Below are 20,189 nucleotides of genomic sequence, written 5' to 3'. Positions count from 1 at the left end.
TTACAGACAATATATGTGCATTGCAGGAAGTACCAAGAAGTAACAACAACAATAATAATACAAGTATGTGTTGGGAGGTGAGTGCGAAAGAGACAGCATGTGCGTGTGTGTGTGTGTGTGTGTAAGACAGAGAGCATGTGTGAGAGAGAGACAGAAACTGTGTGAACTGACTGCTGGGGAAATCTCAGAAACTGTCTGTCTCTTTAAGAAAGGCATTCAGTCACTCACAATTCACCGCAGCAGCTCCGAGTCCTGACTCAGTCCTGAGCCAGCTGTGTCCCCTCTCCCCTGCTCTGCGGAGATGGGGTACGGGGTGGAGGGAGGGGGACACCCTGAGAGCTGCACCCTCCTCCCCTTCCCTCTTCCTCCGCCCTCCCGCTCTGCACAGCCAGCAGGAGGGTCCTGGGAGCAGCTGTAGGACGGAGCACATGCTGCCGGCTGTGTGCGCCCTGCTAATCAGCTCGGTGGCATTTGAATCTCTCCTGGGCAGCTGCCCAAGCGTGCAGCTTGTAACCAGTTTCTTTAGTGTATTAAGCTTAGTTCGGTGTTTGTTTTATTTGTTCAGTAATCTGCTTTGATCTATTTGCTATCCCTTATAATCACTTAAAATCTACCTTTTGTAGTTAATAAACTTGGCTTTGTTTTCTCTAAAACCAGTTTGTGAAATTCATAACTGGTGGGGGCAAAAAGTTGTGCATATCTTCCTCCACATTGAGGAAGGAGGCGAATTTCAGTTAGCTTGCGCTGTACAGTTCCCTGTGCAGCGCAAGACAATAGAATTTAGGGTTTACATTCCAGAGCAGGTGTACACTTGTGTGCTAGGCAATTCCCTACCTGAGTCTTTCCATGCAGAGCTGATCTCAGTGTCTGTGTCTTTCTGCAGCTGGGTGTCCCCCTACCTTGTGTGCTGGAGGACGCTTGAGGGCCTGGCTCCGCCGGTCAGTGTAAGGGAGCCCAGACTGGTGGAACAGGCGGGCTCAGTGGTACCCCTGTACATCAGGTGGCACCCCGGAGTGGGGGATAACCCGTCACAGTCACTACTTAACTTATATAACAAATCTAATTTGCCAAGTGTAACTTACAGAGTCTCTGTGCAATGATATATAAATTCTACCAGCTTGGATTAAATTGAAACTGGTAACCAACAGGTGAAAGGATTCCTATTTTGTTACCAGTTTTCTGTGATAGATTTTTACTTTTCATGGAACGGTAGAAAGGTGTAAATGTTTCACATGTATTTAATATTAATTTGTAGGTATGCGATTGCCTTGGCTTTGAGGGAGAAACAGCGTGTGATATTTACCAGTCCCATTAAAGCTCTGAGTAACCAGAAGTATCGTGAGATGTATGAAGAATTTCAGGATGTTGGTTTGATGACTGGGGATGTCACCATTAATCCTACAGCTTCTTGTCTTGTAATGACAACAGAGGTATGTTTAAGTAGGTAGTACTTAGTCCTTTTGTTTTTCCTTTTTGTCTCTGTTGGAGTATTTTTGGCCCATGCTGTTGAGAATGGCTGAAACAGAAAGATTTCCAACAAAGATTATACTGGGTGAATTACGTTTAAAAATAACACAACATTTTAAGTTTCCTCTGCCCTCACAACTTCCCCTGCCTTCAATTTAGTCTCTGACGGGGTGGGTGGGAATTAACTACTTTGAAATGACTTCTGTATGTTCACATTTTTGAGATGTGTCCCAGGCACTGTGGTGCCTCAGGAACCTTCTGGAAAGCAGTGCCTGTTAGGGCTGCATGTTTTCCCTTTCTAAGTACTGAATTTTCGGAACCAGATTGTAAAAGGGTGACATGGCCTCAAACATTGCAGTTTCTTCCTTTTCCTCAGCTAGCTGCAGGTGAATGGTAATGCTTCCATATTTACTGTTCTATTGTAGTTTAGCTAGTTAGTAAATATTAGGTAGTGTGCCCCATTGCACATTACGGTTTTATTCTAAATGTATAATCCTTCGACCTTTTTCTCATGGCCAATCAAGTCACTAAGGATTTACTGCAGTAATATGCCTCATGCTTCCCTGTAGTTCCAGAGGTGGATTCATGTACCTGTTGTTTCCTCTGCCTGGGGAAGTCTAGATTGCTGCTCATTGTGTAAGTGCTTCACATCTCAAGCTTGCACCAGTAGGCAGCAGAGCTTCCATGTCTTCCTTGGCAATTAAGGTGTTGCTCATTTCTCAACAACTCTATCAGGAGGCAATGGCTTTGTGGGGCTGGTGCCTGACTTACTCGGGTTTGAGATGATGTGCATGGTCCTTGACTTAAACAATGGCAGATCTGACTCAAGAAATGGAGCTGTCTGTCTTCAAATTTCATTGGGTAACAGACAGCGATGTGAAATGCTTCAGCTCTGGGTAAGGGGTTGCAATTTTTTTTCAAGTGTGGGGGGGGGGTCGGGTCACACTTTTTTTTTAAGTTCAGAGAGGGTCACCCACACAAAAAGGTTGAGAAACACTGGTCTAGACTGTGTTGATGAATGGATCTTTCAGGGAAGCTTCTGTTTCTCTTAGTGGTGTCATCAGACCAGCTCTTTCAGGAATATCTGAACATCTCAGTTGACCTTGCTGTTTGTTCACGGGAGGCTGACTAATTTTATTGTAATCCAAAAAGCCCTCTGCTCTGAAATGGCTTTCTCTGTGAGCAGCCAATCTGTATCCATATGCTACATCCATATAATCTCTTTTAGGTTATTTATTATTTGTGGCCTCTCATCCTCTCTTGTTTTTCTATGAAGGCGCAATTGCGTACACTCTCACCATATCTGTCAGTAAACAGTTCTATTGTTTTCAGTCAAGTCACAAGACTCCTGAAATGTCAATCTTCCCATTAGTCAGAAAAGCCATTGCAAAATGGTACTTCAACCTGGTGCTGACAGGGTTGATGGACTATCTTTTTGAGACCTTTGGAGATTCCACCTGTTATTAAAGACAGTATTTTTAATCAGTTACATCTGCAAGCAGAGTGAGTGTTGCATACTCAACTGATTTCTTGTCACCATATTTCACAGGGATAAAGTGGTCCAAGCTTGTATAAAAAATGGTGTCTTGAATTCCACCTGACTCAGATTATTGCTCTCCTGATGGTCTTTCCAAAATTTCATTATTACCTGGGGAAAATTATCCTATATGTTGAGGACTTTAAGTTTTTATTTGGGTAGGACTAAGGCACTTAAAGTTAGCAAGATTTTTTTATAGCTTTTGGGAATCAGTTTTTAAAAGGAATACTACTTCCATTCATCCCCTGCATCAGTAGATTAGATTGAGTACTTTGACATATTACGTTAGCTTGGGTGTCAGTTCCCCAGGATCTTATGACTCACCCCACTGTGGCTAAGGCAGCATTGATAGCAAGTCTTTGTCATGTTTCTATCTTAGAAGTTGGTGGAAAACAGACCTGCAGTTCGCTGTACACATTTACTCACCACTGCTCTCTCAGCTTGGCATCTAGGTCAGATTATTCTGGAACCAATTCTGCAATCTTTGTTTAGTTAGAACTTCTCAGCCTACCTTTCTGGAGGGGGGCGGTACTGCTCAATAGATTCACACAAGTGGGAATAAGCAGAAGTCACTTTAAAGAAGTAAATAGTTTTTAGGAGAAAAACTTGAGTGGGAAGAACTCTTAGGCTTTAAAGGATTTCCCCTTAACATAATAATTACCTGTGTGGCATCTTTTGGGTGAATGAAGGTTTAAAAGAACATTAAGCTGAACTGGTCCTGAAATTTAGTGGTAACATGCTATCAAATGAAGAATCAGAGTAATGGCAATAAATTCAGCCCCTTATTCCTTCACTATGTCTCGGGGGGGGGGAGGGGGGGAGGAACAGGTTCAAATCATGTTGTTGAGTTTGATGATTAGAGTTTATTGTGAGGAGTATCTTATAATTATTTCTAGGAGAAGCTTGCTACAGATTTGATATTCTTCTTAATAGTCTAACTCTAAATGTGTAGTTTTTTAAATTACAAATTAAGGTTTCATATTGCCATATGAACATGACCCAAACATCTCTGTGAAACTTTCTTAAGGAGATCCTTGAAAACAGAGTACATTCAGTAGTAATAATTGTTACTTAAGTGCTAGGTTCATCATTTGCACCCTTTTATTTTCTTCAGATTTTGAGAAGTATGCTCTACAGAGGTTCTGAAGTTATGCGAGAAGTTGCCTGGGTTATATTTGATGAAATCCATTATATGAGAGACTCAGGTATGGTGTATTTACAATTTTGCTATGAAGTAAATAGTATATTCTTTTTACCATCTGTGGCATGGCCTGCTCGCTCCTGCCTCTGCTCAAGTCCACAAACAGCTCAGAGACCTTTCTGTTGGTAAAACACCCTATATGGTTTATTTACAATGTTGGTTCCCACCATCTTGTATGCTGGACAGCCTTACACCTTCAATCCTGGGGAGTCATCAGTGAAGAGCAGAGTGAGGGAAGGTCTACACTCCAGCCAGGATCAAGGCTCTAAGATCGATCCACCAACGGTCTGTTTAGCGGGTCTAGTAAAGACCCGCCAAATCGACTGCAGATCGCTCTCCAGCTGACCCCTGTACTCTGCGCCCAATGAGAAGAGTAAGGTAAGTCGACAGGAGATTTTCTCCTGTCGACCCCCTGCGGTGTAGACTCTGCAGTAACTCGGCCATCTCTGGAGATATTTAAGAGTAGGTTAGATAAATGTCTATCAGGGATGGTCTAGACAGTATTTGGTCCTGCCATGTGGGCAAGGGACTGGACTCGATGACCTCTCGAGGTCCCTTCCAGTCCTAGAATCTATGAATCTAAGGTACGTCGACTCCTGCTACGTTATTCACGTATCTGTAGTTGCATAGTGTAGGTCGATTTACCGCGGTAGTGTAGACATAGCCTCAGTATGTGTCTGTCTGTCCGCTTCCCCTCAGCCTACTTCTTTGCTGTGCCTTTTGTATCATCTGCCTAATGGCCTAATTAGCCTATTAGTGCTCCTCAGCCCATCAATTAGGCACAGCTTTTCTTAGTGAGGTCTGCTCTGGAATAATTAATTAGAGCTGCAGTGCCCAGAGTGCTTGTGCCTGGAACTCAATAGGTGGGGAGAGGTGGTTGTGCAGCCTTCATATAATTTGTCATGTGCATCTTCTGTTTTCAGAACGTGGTGTGGTTTGGGAGGAGACCATTATTTTGCTACCTGACAATGTTCACTACGTGTTTCTTTCTGCCACTATTCCGAATGCCCGCCAGTTTGCTGAATGGATTTGCCATCTTCATAAACAGGTCTGGAGTCATTGTTGGGTGGGGTCTGATCCACGAGATCTCCATCTTAAAAAGTGGACGATCTGATAAGTGTATGGGAACTCTATTCTTAGATAGGTTGTGGTGCTTTTACAGTTTAAATTAAAAAGATGTTGTCAACTCAAAATTGGCACAAAATTTTGACTATGTAAAAACAAATCTACAGTTTTGTAAAACAATATAAATGTTTATATATTTAAAATACTAATACAGGAGTTGTTTTAAACAAGTAAACATTCCCCTGAAGTGTTTGCATCCCAAACAATGCAGCACAGAGAACATGAACAAAAAGATTGTGTGTGGGGGTGTGTGTGAGAGAAAATAGATTTTTTTTTAATCATTTGTCTAATGTAAAAAGCATAAATCGTGAAACATGAGTTGGATTTAAAAACGCTGAGTTTCAATAATCCAATTATAGTAACCTAGGAAAGGAAATTGGTGTAAAATACAATTTTTAAGTTCACAGTGACTTTTTAATCTTTTATAAAAGGAACACTTTGTGTGCTTTTTGGGGAGAGGGGTACAATGCAAATTTCTTCGCAATGTGTGACAGTAAGTGGAAATGAAATTAGGAGTTTTTAATCTTTGTTTCGTTGTTTTGATTTTTATATTCTGGTAGGTCTCAGCATTTGTTAAGTCATAAGGTTTCTTTGTAACTGTTAAATTGGAGCGAGACTTATTTACTGCTGTATCCCTCCAATAATTGACGCTTTTACATTGAGCTTGTAATTGTGTGTTCCTGAAAAGTATTTGTCTTTTTTTTTCCTTCCCCAAGAGACACTGTTAGTACTATATAAATATTTTGGATAATATGTTTTAGGCCTAACTTTCCATCAGGGCTTGTCTACATGGCAAGTTACTATATGGCGAGCCAGGGTTTGAATCTTAATCCTGGGGGAATTCTTCACCCTGCAGAAAAATGGGGGAGCAAAGAAATCTCTGGGGAACACTCGCCCCTTCCATAGCAGCCCGGGCATGTCTGCTTGAAGCAGCCAGCAACCAAGAGCAGATCACTGCGGGGGGGGGGGAGGCTAGGTGTGCATGTGTCCATGGAGAGAGATTAAGAGGATGGGCGCGTGCCTGCATGCGAATGAGTGAGACAAACTCACTCTGGGCTTGTCTACACTGACAATTTATAGCGCTGCAACTTTCTCGCTTGGGGGGTGGGGGGGTGAAAAAACAATCCCCTGAGTGCAGCAAGTTTCAGAGCTATAAAGCGCCAGTGTAGACAGTGCACCAGTGCTGGGAGCTACACCCCTCGTGGAGGTGTTTTTTTTGTTTTGTTTTTGTTTTGTTTAAGACCACACAAGCCACGTTAGAGCGCTGCCACTGTAGACTAGCCCTTAGAATAATGTTGCTTGAAAGCATAGTTTACTATGTTTACTAAATTTACTCTGGGACTTTGACTGCACTGTAGCAGTGTCCGCATACAAGCTGGTGCACTGTACAGTCACACCCTAGCTTCCCCCACAACTCTCAGTGCAGACAGTAATGTATGAGCGTCTAAAGCAAACATGGTTTTGCATTCCTGATTGTGCTCTAATAAGAGAAGTGTGACTGATCACAATCTTTTATTGTTTTGGGATTTAAAATATTTTTGATTTTTCTCTGGAAAGTGCTGTCTCCAGACTGTGGTCAAGGGGGTATATTTATTGTTTGAATAAATACCATATTTATAGTAGCAAAGAAGTAAATTGTTTTGCTTCTCCCCTCTTAGCCTTGCCACGTGATTTACACAGATTATCGACCTACTCCTCTGCAACATTATATCTTCCCAGCAGGGGGAGATGGACTCCACCTTGTGGTTGATGAAAATGTAAGACATATTTAGATGGTTTGAAAGATTATTGTCTGTGCTTTCAATAATTATGAGACTGTCCTTCTCAAAATTTGGCTTTGAATTTCCTCCCACCCATTAACTTGTGGCAAAAATTTTGACCACTGATTCAACCTATCCCTACCTGATTGACAGACAAAATAGGTCTATGTGGGATAGCCCCCCTCCCTTCATTTAAAAAAAAAAGAAAAGAAAAACAAACTTCTGACCATGGTGCTCTGATTGCTGTTAAACATTACAGTGGTATAGAACACAGCAATTATTTTATTTAATGTCCCAGAATTCAGGTGGGTATGATGTGCCACATTGAGGTGCTCAAGAGTTTGAGTAGGAACTTTCCCCCTCATGAGGTGCTAACTTGATTATCTCTGCAGTGTTCCCTTATTTTGTCAACACTGTTTCTCCCCTGCATGTAAAAAACAAAAACAAAAAAAACCTTGTGATCCAGAAATACAAAATCTTAAAATACACATCTCATGACTAGGACCCTACCAAATTAATGATCCATTTTGGTCAATTTCATGATCATAGGATTTTAAAAACTGTAAATTTCACAGTTTCAGATATTTAAATTGTAAACTTCACAGTGTTGTAATTGTGGGGGTACCGAACCAAAGTGGACTATGGGGGGGTGTCCCAAGTCTATTGCAGGGGGGGTCGCGGTATTGCCACCCGTACTTCTGCATTGCTGCCTTCAGAGCTGTGTGGCCGGAGGACAGCTGCTGGCTGGGCACCCAGTTCTGAAGGTAGTGCTAGCTCCAGCAGCAGCGCAGAAGTAAGGGTGTAGCAATACCATACCATGCCCTCGCTTCTGTGCTGATGCTGTCAGCGGTGCTGCCTTCAGAGCTGGGCTCCCAGCCAGCAGCCGCCGTTCTCTGGCCACTCAGCTCCGTGAAATCTGGTCTTCTCTACAACAGCCAGATTTCAATGGGGGAGATGAGATTTCATGGCCGTGAATTCGGTAGGACCCTTCTCATAACAACTGTTGTCACTGGGAGCAGTACTAGACTCAAATCAGGCTATTCATAATTCCAGGTCCAGCAGTTATGTCAGTATCATAATACAGAGCCAAATAAAGGCAGCATAGTATGCTGCTTCTTTGTTAATTTCTCTGTAAGTTCATATTCTTGCATGCAAACGTGCTTCTACATTCCCCCAATAAAAGGGGTCGCAGGCTAATTTATGGTAGTACTTTATTTTTTTTATAAATAATTTAAATTTTTTTTGCTTTGTATTCTGACTTAAAATGTCTTATTTCTGACCCATTATAAAGTTTTAATTGGGGAAGTGAAATTGCTTACAAAAGTCACATTAATTTCTAGGGTGATTTCAGAGAAGACAACTTTAACACAGCGATGCAAGTACTTAGAGATGCAGGTGACTTAGCAAAAGGAGACCAGAAGGGCAGGAAAGGAGGAACAAAAGGTGAGTTTGAAACCTTGTATTTTAAAATGGTTCTTATATAATACAAAGATGAATTAAGTTATTTTAAAACTGAAAACAAGAATGCTGTTAGTGCATGTGTCTAGATTAAGAGACTTTTCTATTAATGTAACTTCCAAATTCATGTTTTGTCTTTGCAGGACCATCAAATGTATTTAAGATAGTGAAGATGATCATGGAAAGGAATTTCCAGCCTGTAATTATATTCAGTTTCAGTAAAAAAGATTGTGAAGCCTACGCACTTCAGATGACAAAATTAGACTTCAACACAGGTACAGATAAATAAGTTGTAGTGTGGTTTTATTTCTAAATGCAGGTTTGCATAAGTTATGTGAGAGGCCTTTCTAGTCAGATCTCTATTTTATTTCAGACTTTTGTATCTAATGTGAAAAAAGTAGACCTACAATACATAGATATGGAAATGCAGAACTTTTCAGTTATATATAGTCTTAATAAATTAAGCTAATTGTAGTTGAAATTGCTGGCGCCACTAGAGGATCTAATGAGCGTACAATGTTGAGATGGCTTTTCATTCTGAACCTTAGATAGGTCATGGGTACCTAAACACATGCTTGCCACACAGTAATTCTATAGTGCACTAACTGTCTGTGTAGACTCTGCTACTGTGTTCTATGTTTCCTAGTGCACACTGATGTTCTATGGTTTGAATGAGCAGTACGTCAATGTGACCTAGGGAATTTTTAGTGCCCATTAGAGCAAGGACTACCCAGACAGTTAGTACATGGCACACTGGAGCGCTGAAGATTTACATCCCAGTTTGCCATGAAGTAAGTGTTTGTGTAGACATGCCCTTAGTTTTACCTGCAGTGCATCTTGGAACAGCAGTAATAGTACAGCTACTTTCAGGAAAGGTTGCACAAGTTGAGAAATGATTGGCCACATGCCAAGTTGTTCCCCCACCTCCCTTCCCTGTCTTTTGAGTTATGAGTTTGGCATCTGAGTAATTTCTCAGAAGCAGAAAAATGTTTTTCTTGCTCACGTAACATAACTAAACTGATCTTCCTCAGCTGCTCAGTTTCCCTCCCAAAAAAGCCCTCCAACATTTCATCTTAACTTGGGAAAAGAATAAGATTAATTTAAGACTTTTTGAGAATTTTAGGAGTAACTGTATAGCGGGAGCTGTAATAGAAGTCGTCGTAGATTGTGAACTCTTCAGGGCAGGGACCTTGTCTACTCATCAACAGAATGTCTTTACACAATGCTGGCACAGTGTAATTAATTGTAGCATTCACTGTCATATGCAGCGGGATATTTGTTCTCATAATCCACACATACAACCATCAGACTGTAATCATTGCAATTAAAAATTCTCCCCTCTACTTGTTTGTAAATAAAGCAAATGATTTTTTTTAATTAGCTTAAGTGTACAGCTGCATAATTATACCCTTTATTTTGGTACCTCATACGTGTGTTTCAATTGTACAAGGCAGGTAACTTTAGGAGGTCACTTTCTTTAACTAGTTGAGTATGTATGCTGACTTCCTAACTTACATTATAAAAAGTAATGCTGAAACCTTTAGAATAGTTAGCAGTTATATTTGACATGGTTTTACAACACCACCATGTTGGTATTTGCAGGAAAAAATTTGCTTATGTGTAGATGTTTCCTTTTTTTAGATGAAGAAAAAAAGATGGTTGAAGAAGTATTTAATAATGCAATTGACTGTCTTTCTGATGAAGACAAGAAACTTCCTCAGGTGAGTGTGGAGGTTGCTTAAGAATAATTTCAGTTAACATATACTAAAATTCATACCTGGTGTGATACAGTGTATTTTAGGTAAATATATGATGGATTGTTTATGAAAAGTGTTGTGAATAATGTCAGTAGCTTGTTTTGATTGAAAGTGAGGGCTAATTTAAAACTTAAAGGGGATAGATACTTTACCACTGTTTTGAACCATAGCTCTACTCAATTTTCTGGGTAACTTCGAATGACTTATTTTTTAATAAAGTGTACATCTCCAAATAGGTGTAAAACTTTTTTTAATTGAAAGTTGCTTGATGTACTTGATATTGATTCTCTATTCTTTATCAAATTTTGCCTTGTCATTTTTTTGTGAAGTCGAGTTAACAGAGCAGCTGCGTACCAATTTATAGGAGAATGGTTGCACCTTTACAATGGAAAAAAATATAAATATATAAAAAATTAGAGTTGCAGAATACTGAAAATGCAACAAATTTGTAACAGTTGCTAAAATTATGGTTAATATTTTTTATTTTGTTTTTGCTCTATATGCACAACTTTTTCTCGTCCTGGTATTTGATTAGCCTTTTGGAGAGTTTCGTTGTGATTCAATGTAGAAATTGCCACGGGCGTAGCAGCCCCTGTGCTTTTGGCCATACCTGTGTTACGGAAAACATCTCAGCAGTGCTACCGCCGGTTCAGCTTCATTGATGGCAGAAATCTCTCCTAAAAGTCCCTAGCATAGATGAGGCCATTGAGGCAGAACAGGGAGCTTTTAAGTTCTGCCAGCATCACTTTATGGTGTCACTTCATGAAGCTCTGTTAAAAAATCTTGGTAGATAACCAGTAAGCATGCTCAGAAATTATTTTTCAATCACTTATACTTCTCTTCCTCAAAACCTAACCAAGATGCTACTCTCCATTAAGGACTACTAGTATGCAAAGTTACAGCTTTCAGAGTGGAGCCATTTTGGAGTTAACTGCATGAGAACAGCTGACAGAAGAACGGGAAGATTGATTTTTTTTTTTTCATTCCCTTTAACTTATATAATGACTTCATGCAGTTTACCCAGGTCTTAAAAAAGTACTTGTTCTCAGACAAGCCATGGAAAGTTCAGCCTTTGAGTTTTTGTAAATGTTCAGAGCAATTGAAAATCAGGATTCAGAATGAAAAAAATTGAAACTATTTTGAAGCCTGGTGTGTTATATATAGTATAGATATATACACACACAGATATAGATGTATAAGCTTGTAACAATGGAATCCTATTCATAGTATATGGAATAGGTTGATATTTTGCCTGTTGTGGATAATTAAATCTAATCCTGAAAGAATACTTGGATCAGTTTTGACACTGAAACTGAACAAAAGAAGTTCTAATTAACAAAGCTAACCAAGTGAGTATATGTTTATTTAAAATAATTTTGGATTTTTAGATTTGATTAGAAGAATTTAAAGTGTTCAGAATTTGAACTATGTAGTGTTTGCAACCAGAACATTCTGCTTTCATAGAACAAGATAATTCAAGACTATAAATTTATGATCAAATTGCAGCCAAACAAAGCCATTTTTTATGTGTATGAAGATATTGGTTTACCAAAAATGCCCTATGTGGGTAAGAAAAACTCTTAAGTAAACTTACAAATTTAAATATTCTCATTTTTAAAATTACTCAGAACATGCTTAGCAGTAAGGAAATGCTGAGTTATGAATATTGAACAAAGCCATGAGAGTTTGGAATGTTGACAAACTGAGGGATATGATTGGCTGAAATTGACGCAATTATTTTGTCTTCAAATTTGTTTTATTTGCAAGTCTGGATATATATGTTCATCAAGTCAGCAGTTCTATTTACCTTCTCCTTTGGAAGCAATAGGTAGAGCGCTGCTTGGGCATAATAGCAAGGTCAAGCTTGCTTCACTGGGTACTATTCATGGCTTTGGGAATATCTGTTTCCATTGACAGGGAGAGGAAATAATCAAAATATCCCGTATGTTCTCATTCTACTTTCATAGATAAATGCTTCACTTTCCAGGGAGTGCTCAAGGGTCACAAGAAAGTAGAGCCTTCTGTTTCTTTCCAGTGTCACTTCTTATATGGTCTTTCACAGTGCATTTAGAGAATTTTCCTATTTAACTTTGAATGCTTGAATAGAACTCTAGACGCTACTACAGCTTGTGGATCGGAGATTCCTCTTATATGTGATCTGAGGTGCTAGCCCAAGTAGCCAGAACAGACCTCTGTCTTTGATCACTTTTTATTGGGGGTGAATCTTTAATAAGTCAAAGGTCTGTTTATCTGTTTGCGCTTATATTGTTGGATAACATGAAAACTATAAGAGCAAGCTGTTAAGTGTTTTACACGTAATTGTTATCTTTTTGTTTAAAAGTATATCTAAATAGACTTATTCACTTACCCTCTGTATTCACAGGTTGAGCATGTGCTTCCTCTTTTGAAGCGAGGAATTGGCATTCATCATGGTGGTTTGCTTCCTATTTTAAAGGAAACAATTGAAATTCTTTTTTCTGAAGGATTGATAAAGGTATATAGTTCATACCTCTGTATTTAGGTGCAAGTCTGTGTATTTTTCATAATTATTTTAGTTTGACTCTCTTGAAAATGTACAGTAGTGCATTGTGAGGCAGTAGAACCTCAAAAATATGAACACCAGAGTTATGGACTTATCAGTCTAACCAACACCCTGTGAAACCTGAAGTCCAATCAGACAGCAGCGCAAACCAAAAAAAAAAAAAAAAGCAAATACTATACTGCGTCGGAGCTTCAGTGACTGGGGAATTGGAGCTGCCACCACTGGGGCTCAGGGCTTCAGCCCCACGGCTCAGTTTCCAGCTTCAGTGGGGTGAGAGAGAGGTGTGCTGGGGATTGGGGCTTCAGCTCTGCTCCTGGTTTCAGCCAGGGGCAGGGATCGGGGCTTCAGCCCCGCAGCTCCATTCCCATCTTCAGCTGGGGGAAGAGGGGATGGGTTGGGAATCTGAGCTTTCTTATCCCAGTTTCAGCCGGGGGGGAGGAACAACTGGGGATTGGGGCTTTAGTTACAAGGGGCACGCTGGTTTCAGCCCCAGAGAAGAGGAGGGCTTGTGAAGCTTACTATCTAGAGGCCTGTGTCTTCGACCACCCATACAACAGTTCTGGAAAGCTTGAGTTTTTCTACTAATTTGGATTAACTAACACAATTGGCATTTAGTTTCTTCCTCTGAGGCACCACTTTATTTTTAATTATTCATGACTAGAGACTCATTTTTCAGAGAGAAAAAACATATCAGGCTTCAAACTCTGTGCCTTTTTTCCTCTTTAGAAACACTTTTTCCAAGCACCAGCTATTCCTTAAGGGAACTGGGCATGGCGATGGAGGAGGGAGGTCTTTTTAATGAAAAGTCAATGTATTTACCAGTCTTTTGTTGCTTTAGGTATCTTTTTGTATGTGTGCTTTATAGCCCCAATTGTAACAGTTCAATATCTTTTTTAAAAAAATGTAAAAAATAAATTACATGTTAAATATTAGAATTGCAGTAAATTATAGAATTTCATCTATATAAATTTTTCCCATTTCCTATCCTTTTCGTCTGCAACCTGAAGTGATAGCAATTCAGGGAATCTAGCTTCAGAAGAAGAACTTTCTAAATTCTCTATTGTGAGAATCATCTGTTATACTTTCACAAACTCCAATCACAGAAAATTGCTGTGTAGACAAAACCCCAGACTGAATGCAGCCAGTTGCCAAACCCTCCATTCTGTTATAAACTGAATAATGGTATGTCTAGACTAGAGTTCTTGCTTCTCTTATAATTTGAATTGATTGATTGCCATTTAACTCAAATTACCTAAAGGAGAGAAGGTGGGTGAAGAAATATCTTTTATTGGACCAACCTCTGTTGGTGGAAGGAACAAGCTTTCAAGCTTCACAGAGCTCTTTCAGTTCTAGAGAAGGAAACTAGAGTGTCGAAGCTAAATATAAGATGGGATAGATTGTTCTTAAAGGAAAACTGCATAACATCTTCAAAAGACAAGATGAGAACTTAAATTCATAACTCTGCTGGACATTAAAAAGCATGGACTTAACAGAGACACTGGTTTTACGGCCTGTTACAACAACTTGTAACACACCTTTCTTCCTACTAACTCTCCATTGTCCTACAACTCCAGAAGTATTAATTGCCCACTTCATTTTAAGTGGTCTCCTACAACATGTTTGAATATCTTATGCTTAACAATCTGTCCCACCTTGTATTTAGCTTACACACTCTAATTTCCTTCTCCAGACTTGAAAAAGAGCTCTGTGAAGCTTGAAAGCTTGACCCTTCCACCAACAGAAGTTGGTCCAATAAAAGAAATTTCTTCACCCACCTTATTTCTCTCATAAACTGGGACCAACACATCTACAACAACATTGCAAGCAAATTATTTAACACCTTTGTAGATGCTAATCTATATACTCCACATACATCCTAGGTTTATCCTAGGCAGAGTTCAACTCTCAGTATTGAGATTTAGTTTAAATAAAAGCCTTAAAAATTAACAGTAAGTGCTTTCAAGAAATGAAATTAGTTGCTGTTACTGTGGGGTGGGGAGTTGAAAGATTCCCAGCAGGACACACAACTGTATACCCACGTATTGTAATTTGTTGTTTTTATGAGAACAGTATCTTGAGAGCTGGTACGAGATAATCCTTGTAATTCACCAACACTCTTTATTTTTCATTACTAAAATACCATTGCTGACGTTGTAGGAGGGGGCAAATAGTGTTTTAAAACGTAAATAATTTTTTCATATAATTTTCTTGATCTGCAATAATTTTGGCTAACTGTCTTTGATGTGATAAAGTTCTAAAGATAACAAAAAGTATATTTTTATGAGAAAGATGGAAACAATAATTGTCAGTGCTCTATTCTTTATAGTCTAATGTTTTTCCCTTTTCCCCCCACAATCTCTCTTATGAGCTCCTTCCCTATATATTTAAATTCTCAGCTTGATTAGGAGATGAAATATAAAGAGACCTTTCTGATGCATTAATCTAAACAAAAAACCATGTCGTGTGAGCAAAATGATCCCAGAATCTGGGCCAAAACTATAAGGCTCACTATCAAAATAGTTTAGAATGACCACTAACTTCACTGTATTCAGTATTTAATACAAAACTCACCACTTAGACTTTTACTTTCTGTCCATTTTTCACATGCCCACATGAACATATAACTATAAACTAGCTAATATGTTTCTTCTGTTGGGGGAAATGGTGGGGAGAGATTGTTTTTGTTCCAGTTTTTAGTATTTGGGATCTACCCATGTTGGCGGGGAGGAGGGGGAAGTATTATAAGTACCTAGATATTGCCAACATTTTATCTACTATAATGCACAGTTCAGGTAAATAAGTGTTTGCAGTTTCAGGCATGTATTGTACATTTTAAATCTGATTAAAATGTGGAAGTCTTAGGTAGCTGCTTCTAATCATTTAAATGTTATAAAGTTATAAATTCTTATTTTGTTGTCTAATGTTGTTGTCTGTTTATTTAGGCCTTATTTGCAACTGAGACCTTTGCTATGGGAATTAATATGCCAGCCAGGACAGTGCTGTTCACAAGTGCCCGCAAATTTGATGGGAAAGATTTCAGATGGGTAAGTGCAATTCAATATGCAGGGATGAATAATTGTGAGTTTAGTTGTTTAAATTCATATAGAAGATAGTTCTGAGGAATGAATTTATTTTAGAGACACTTTATCCACTGCAGTAAAAATATTTACTTCAAAGCTCTTACTTTGTTCATAATCATTGTAATTTTTAAATCTGCAATTCATATTAAAATGTTCAAATCTATAACTGCCCTCTTTAAAATTCTAGGTTCATTATAGAGTATTCATAAAGACACATTTTATTTTAATAAAAATAGTAAAAGGGCACCCAAACATAGGCAAGATCTGTATGTCTAAAAAATTTGAAAGATTCTACACAACCTCTTCGCAATTCTGAAACCATGTTTCCTGTCAGAATCTTTCCCAACTAACCATTGATTGTTCCCCATTCATATAAAAAACCTGGGTAAGTAGTTTTCTAGTGCCTAGTGCAAAACCAAATACTCACTAGGCACTAGGTGACACTCTCCACTACAATTTCTGAGTTGATTGAGATGGAAATACAGCACTTGCTGTTATCAGTAGACCGAGGACACTGGAATTGGTACTTTTTCACTAACCTCTTCCTCCCCCAGCAGTCTCATGATACATTAGCTGCAGCCCCCCCAAACAAACAAACAAACAAAAAAACCCAGTGATGTCTAAGGACTTGCCTATGTGAGGACACTCTTGAGGGTTTTCCAAATTAACTAAAGGTGTTAATTAAAAGTTGATTAGATAAACTGTATTAAACCAAATTAAGGCCACTTTAATTCTGAATGAGAGCATCCACACAAGAGGTTTAATACAGTTTATCTAATCCACTTTTAGTTCACACCTTTACTTAATTTGGAAAATTTACCTGAATTTCTCAGTATAGACGAGCCCTTAGTGCTTCAGGGCTTGTCTACATGGCCCCACAGTGTGGACTGCAGGAAGGGTCAATTGCAGTGTGCACTAAAATGTTGAGTGCATTTATAGCGCGCCACTTTACTGCACGCTGCAGCTCACATCCTCTTACCTTCTCCACTGGGAGTCCGCACTGCTGGGCTGTGTAGACAAACTCATGGACTTGTGGCTTTGTGAATAGTATGTTTACTTTATTTCCATGAAAAGATCACATCTGTTATACCAGCCTTTGGTGGGGTTTTTTTGCAGTTCTCAGTCACTGTAACATGCAACTGGATCAATGTGCTGCTGTTGCTTAAGTTACAGCAAAAGTTAGAGGGTTTTTTTTGTTATAATTCTAGATCTCCTCAGGTGAATATATTCAGATGTCTGGTCGTGCAGGACGTCGAGGTATGGATGACAGAGGAATAGTAATTCTTATGGTAGATGAGAAGATGAGCCCAACAATTGGCAAACAGCTTCTTAAGGTATGCTGAGACTATGATTATTTAAATACAAGGAATGTGAAAGGTGAATGGAATTAAATCTGATGCATTTGAAAAGTTTCCTTGCATGAAATTCTCACTTTAAACTCTTCAGATGCACTGGTGGCACAAAGGAACGCTGGAGCACCTAATCCCAGATAGCTAATACAAGTCGTGATTGGCTTATGAAGGAAGCATTTTGTGAGACTGCACTTGGGAGTATGACAGGAATAAGTTCAATATTGCAGAAGTCACATTTGACTGAAACATGATTCATTTTAATATTTGCTTCCCGGGGGGATTCTGCGCTAAAAAATAAAAAATTCTGCAAATTTTATTTGTCAAAATAATGCAGTATACTCACACCAGTTTCAGTTGTTTGTTAAGTTATTTAAACTACAATACAGAAAAAAGTCACAACTATTCAGCATTTCCTAAACACATGAAAGTTAAGTTACAAATACTTGGTAACTAATACCCTGCATTCCGGTTATAATCCTGGATTTTCATTTAAATTACATTACAGAACACCAAACGGGGCGGGGGGGAGGGTAGAATGTCATTTTAAATTGCTCAGACTTTCACACATGAAACTCATACAGTTTTGCTAATCATTGTCCTGGACTTAGCTGGTACTTTGGGAAGTGCTTGGTTCTGATTGTCCTGACACTTTATTGACTGCTTGGTAAATGTTTTATTTGCCCTCAAAAGTCGTCATTTTTTTTAAATGGGTAAATAAAAATCTAATCCCATTGTGCCACTTTGGCACAAGAAAAACATGAGCGCATATACTCCTGTGGGAATTGACTGAGAATGGGAACAGTTAACTAACTATATAATAATTAACAATATTACTATGCAGACAGGTTGCTACATTTTTGCCTCAGCGAGTGAGATCAATTAACCATCAACAGCAACACAAAATGTTAATTTTTTTTTTTACAAAAGCTATTTTCTTTAACTTAAAAACAAACAATTTTCAGTAACGTGATACTCATATTTAATTGTGTTTTTTTTTTTTTTTTTTTTTTTTTTTTTTTAATTCTCAAGAAGTTACATTTTTACTAGGCAGGCAGGCTGCTACACTTGGGGACAGAGCCTTCCTCCCGCATAACAAAAAGGCTTACCCTCTTCCATGCCTCTCCAGCCGCAGTATCAAGAGAGAGGGACTGAGGGCTTGTCTACACTGGAAATTTAGAGCTCTGCAACTTTCTCACTCAGGGGTGTGAAAAAACACCCCCCTGAGCATAGCAAGTTTCAGCACTGTAAAGCGCCAGTGTAGACAGTGCCTCAGTGCTGGGAGCTATGCTCCTCATGGAGGTGTGTGGTGGTTTTTTGTTTTTTTTTTTAAGTGTGCTGGGAGAGCTCTCTCCCAGCGTTGTGCCGCAAGCACACAAGCCATGTTGAAGTGCTGCCGCAGCAGTGCTTTAGTGTTGCCAGTGTAGACTAGCTCAGGGTCTCTCACTTGTTGGTCAGCCCCACGCCCCGATGGCGATCAATATCTCCCCTGCAGGCATGCACACAAGCCCCCTTTCCCCCACAGTGATTTGCATCTCTGAAGCTGCTCCAGGCACGCTGGAACAGATATGCTGCCAGGGAAGAGATGCGTGTCCCCCCCGCAGATTTCTTTTGTGTTTTTCTGCACAGAGGGCACAGAAATATGTGGGCCACATGAATTCTGCACCCGTGCATGGGTGCAGAATTCTGTCAGGAGTAAATATTGTGTAAAATATTTTCCTTGCTGTTTTTAAAAAACAAGCCATAAACTTTGAATGACTTTTTTTCAAAAACAGTTCAAATCTTTGAGCATGTTCTGATGATAAACATTTGTGAGGTTTATTTCTTAAACTCAGTAGCAGGAGAATGAGTCAGTTGTAATATAGTTAATGTTGTTTATCCAGAGCATGTTTGACCAGTGGATAGTTGATCAATTTGACAACAAACACGTATTAATAAAACTAAACGTGTACAGTGCAGTTGGAGAACTTCTACTATACTAAGTAGTATAAATTAAATAATCATGTATTTATATATTGCGTCTCATCCCAAAAAATTCCAGAATGTTTTATAAACTCAAACTGTTACACCAGCTGCATAGAAATTGCTTCATCCACCATAGAAATACAGCCATTACTGGGGTGAACTACAGCAATTATTTAATAGAGAACTGCATCATTAAGTAGGAACTGAAGAATGTTTCTTCTAGATTAAATGGCAGTTGAAGGCAGGATGGAATTACAGTAGCTGGAATTTAGCTAAGGCACCGGTATTACCAAGTATTCTCACAAAGAGCATTGTGGTATTTAATGAACTGTTTTTTGTCTCATGAAAGTTGAAAATCCTAGCATGATTGTAGGAAGAAAATGACTAATTTTATAATAAAAAGAATGTGTTTACGTAAGTATACTACAAAGACTCAACCTTGAGTGGATCAGTGTTTAGCATCTACTTACTTATTCGTGGGAAAAATTACATGGATTGAAAAATTGAAAGAAAACATTCTTATTTATTTTAAAATCTAGCCAGATAAAATATCCAGTATTTTGCTTTCTTTGTTGTTTGTGTATGGAATGTTCAGAGCTGTAATGCCAAGCTGTAGGCGGTATACCATTGGCTGCATCTGGCTCCTTGGCAGACTCTTCAGTTATTCAGTTGGCAGCTCAGGGCTTGTTCATCCTGCAGGCAGCCGAGAAATCTGTCTAGTCTTCTTTTGTTTAATTTAATTTTAATTCACATATTATTATTCTAGCAAAATGCCCAGGACAGAAGCCTTGCACAATCACACATTTTTCTCTATCCCTCTACTCACCACACACATACAGTTCTCTTATGGTATCTCTGTGCACTTAATTAAAGGGGCCCAATTCATTCTTCCTGCATAACCTGAGGCAATGTTTACAAACCACTTTATGGATCACTACAAATGATATA

The 20,189-nt window shown here is 39.0% G+C and overlaps 1 protein-coding gene across 1 annotated transcript in view; it reads left to right on the top strand.

Annotated features, from left to right (window-relative positions):
* The window catches only part of MTREX (Mtr4 exosome RNA helicase), an 83,442-nt gene that overhangs the window by 14,396 nt on the left and 48,857 nt on the right, over positions 1 to 20,189 (top strand). The window contains exons 6-15 of the mRNA XM_054032447.1: positions 1,256 to 1,430; positions 4,119 to 4,209; positions 5,129 to 5,253; positions 6,989 to 7,087; positions 8,431 to 8,533; positions 8,692 to 8,823; positions 10,190 to 10,269; positions 12,689 to 12,799; positions 15,790 to 15,891; positions 17,136 to 17,261. Of these exons, the coding sequence (XP_053888422.1) occupies positions 1,256 to 1,430; positions 4,119 to 4,209; positions 5,129 to 5,253; positions 6,989 to 7,087; positions 8,431 to 8,533; positions 8,692 to 8,823; positions 10,190 to 10,269; positions 12,689 to 12,799; positions 15,790 to 15,891; positions 17,136 to 17,261 (1,144 nt within the window). The remainder of the gene's footprint in view (positions 1 to 1,255; positions 1,431 to 4,118; positions 4,210 to 5,128; positions 5,254 to 6,988; positions 7,088 to 8,430; positions 8,534 to 8,691; positions 8,824 to 10,189; positions 10,270 to 12,688; positions 12,800 to 15,789; positions 15,892 to 17,135; positions 17,262 to 20,189) is intronic.

This window comes from Malaclemys terrapin, chromosome 6, assembly GCF_027887155.1.
Source record: "Malaclemys terrapin pileata isolate rMalTer1 chromosome 6, rMalTer1.hap1, whole genome shotgun sequence".
NCBI lineage: Eukaryota > Metazoa > Chordata > Testudines > Emydidae > Malaclemys > Malaclemys terrapin.
Note: the sequence above shows the minus strand (reverse complement) of the source record. Positions and strands in the feature narration are given on the sequence as shown.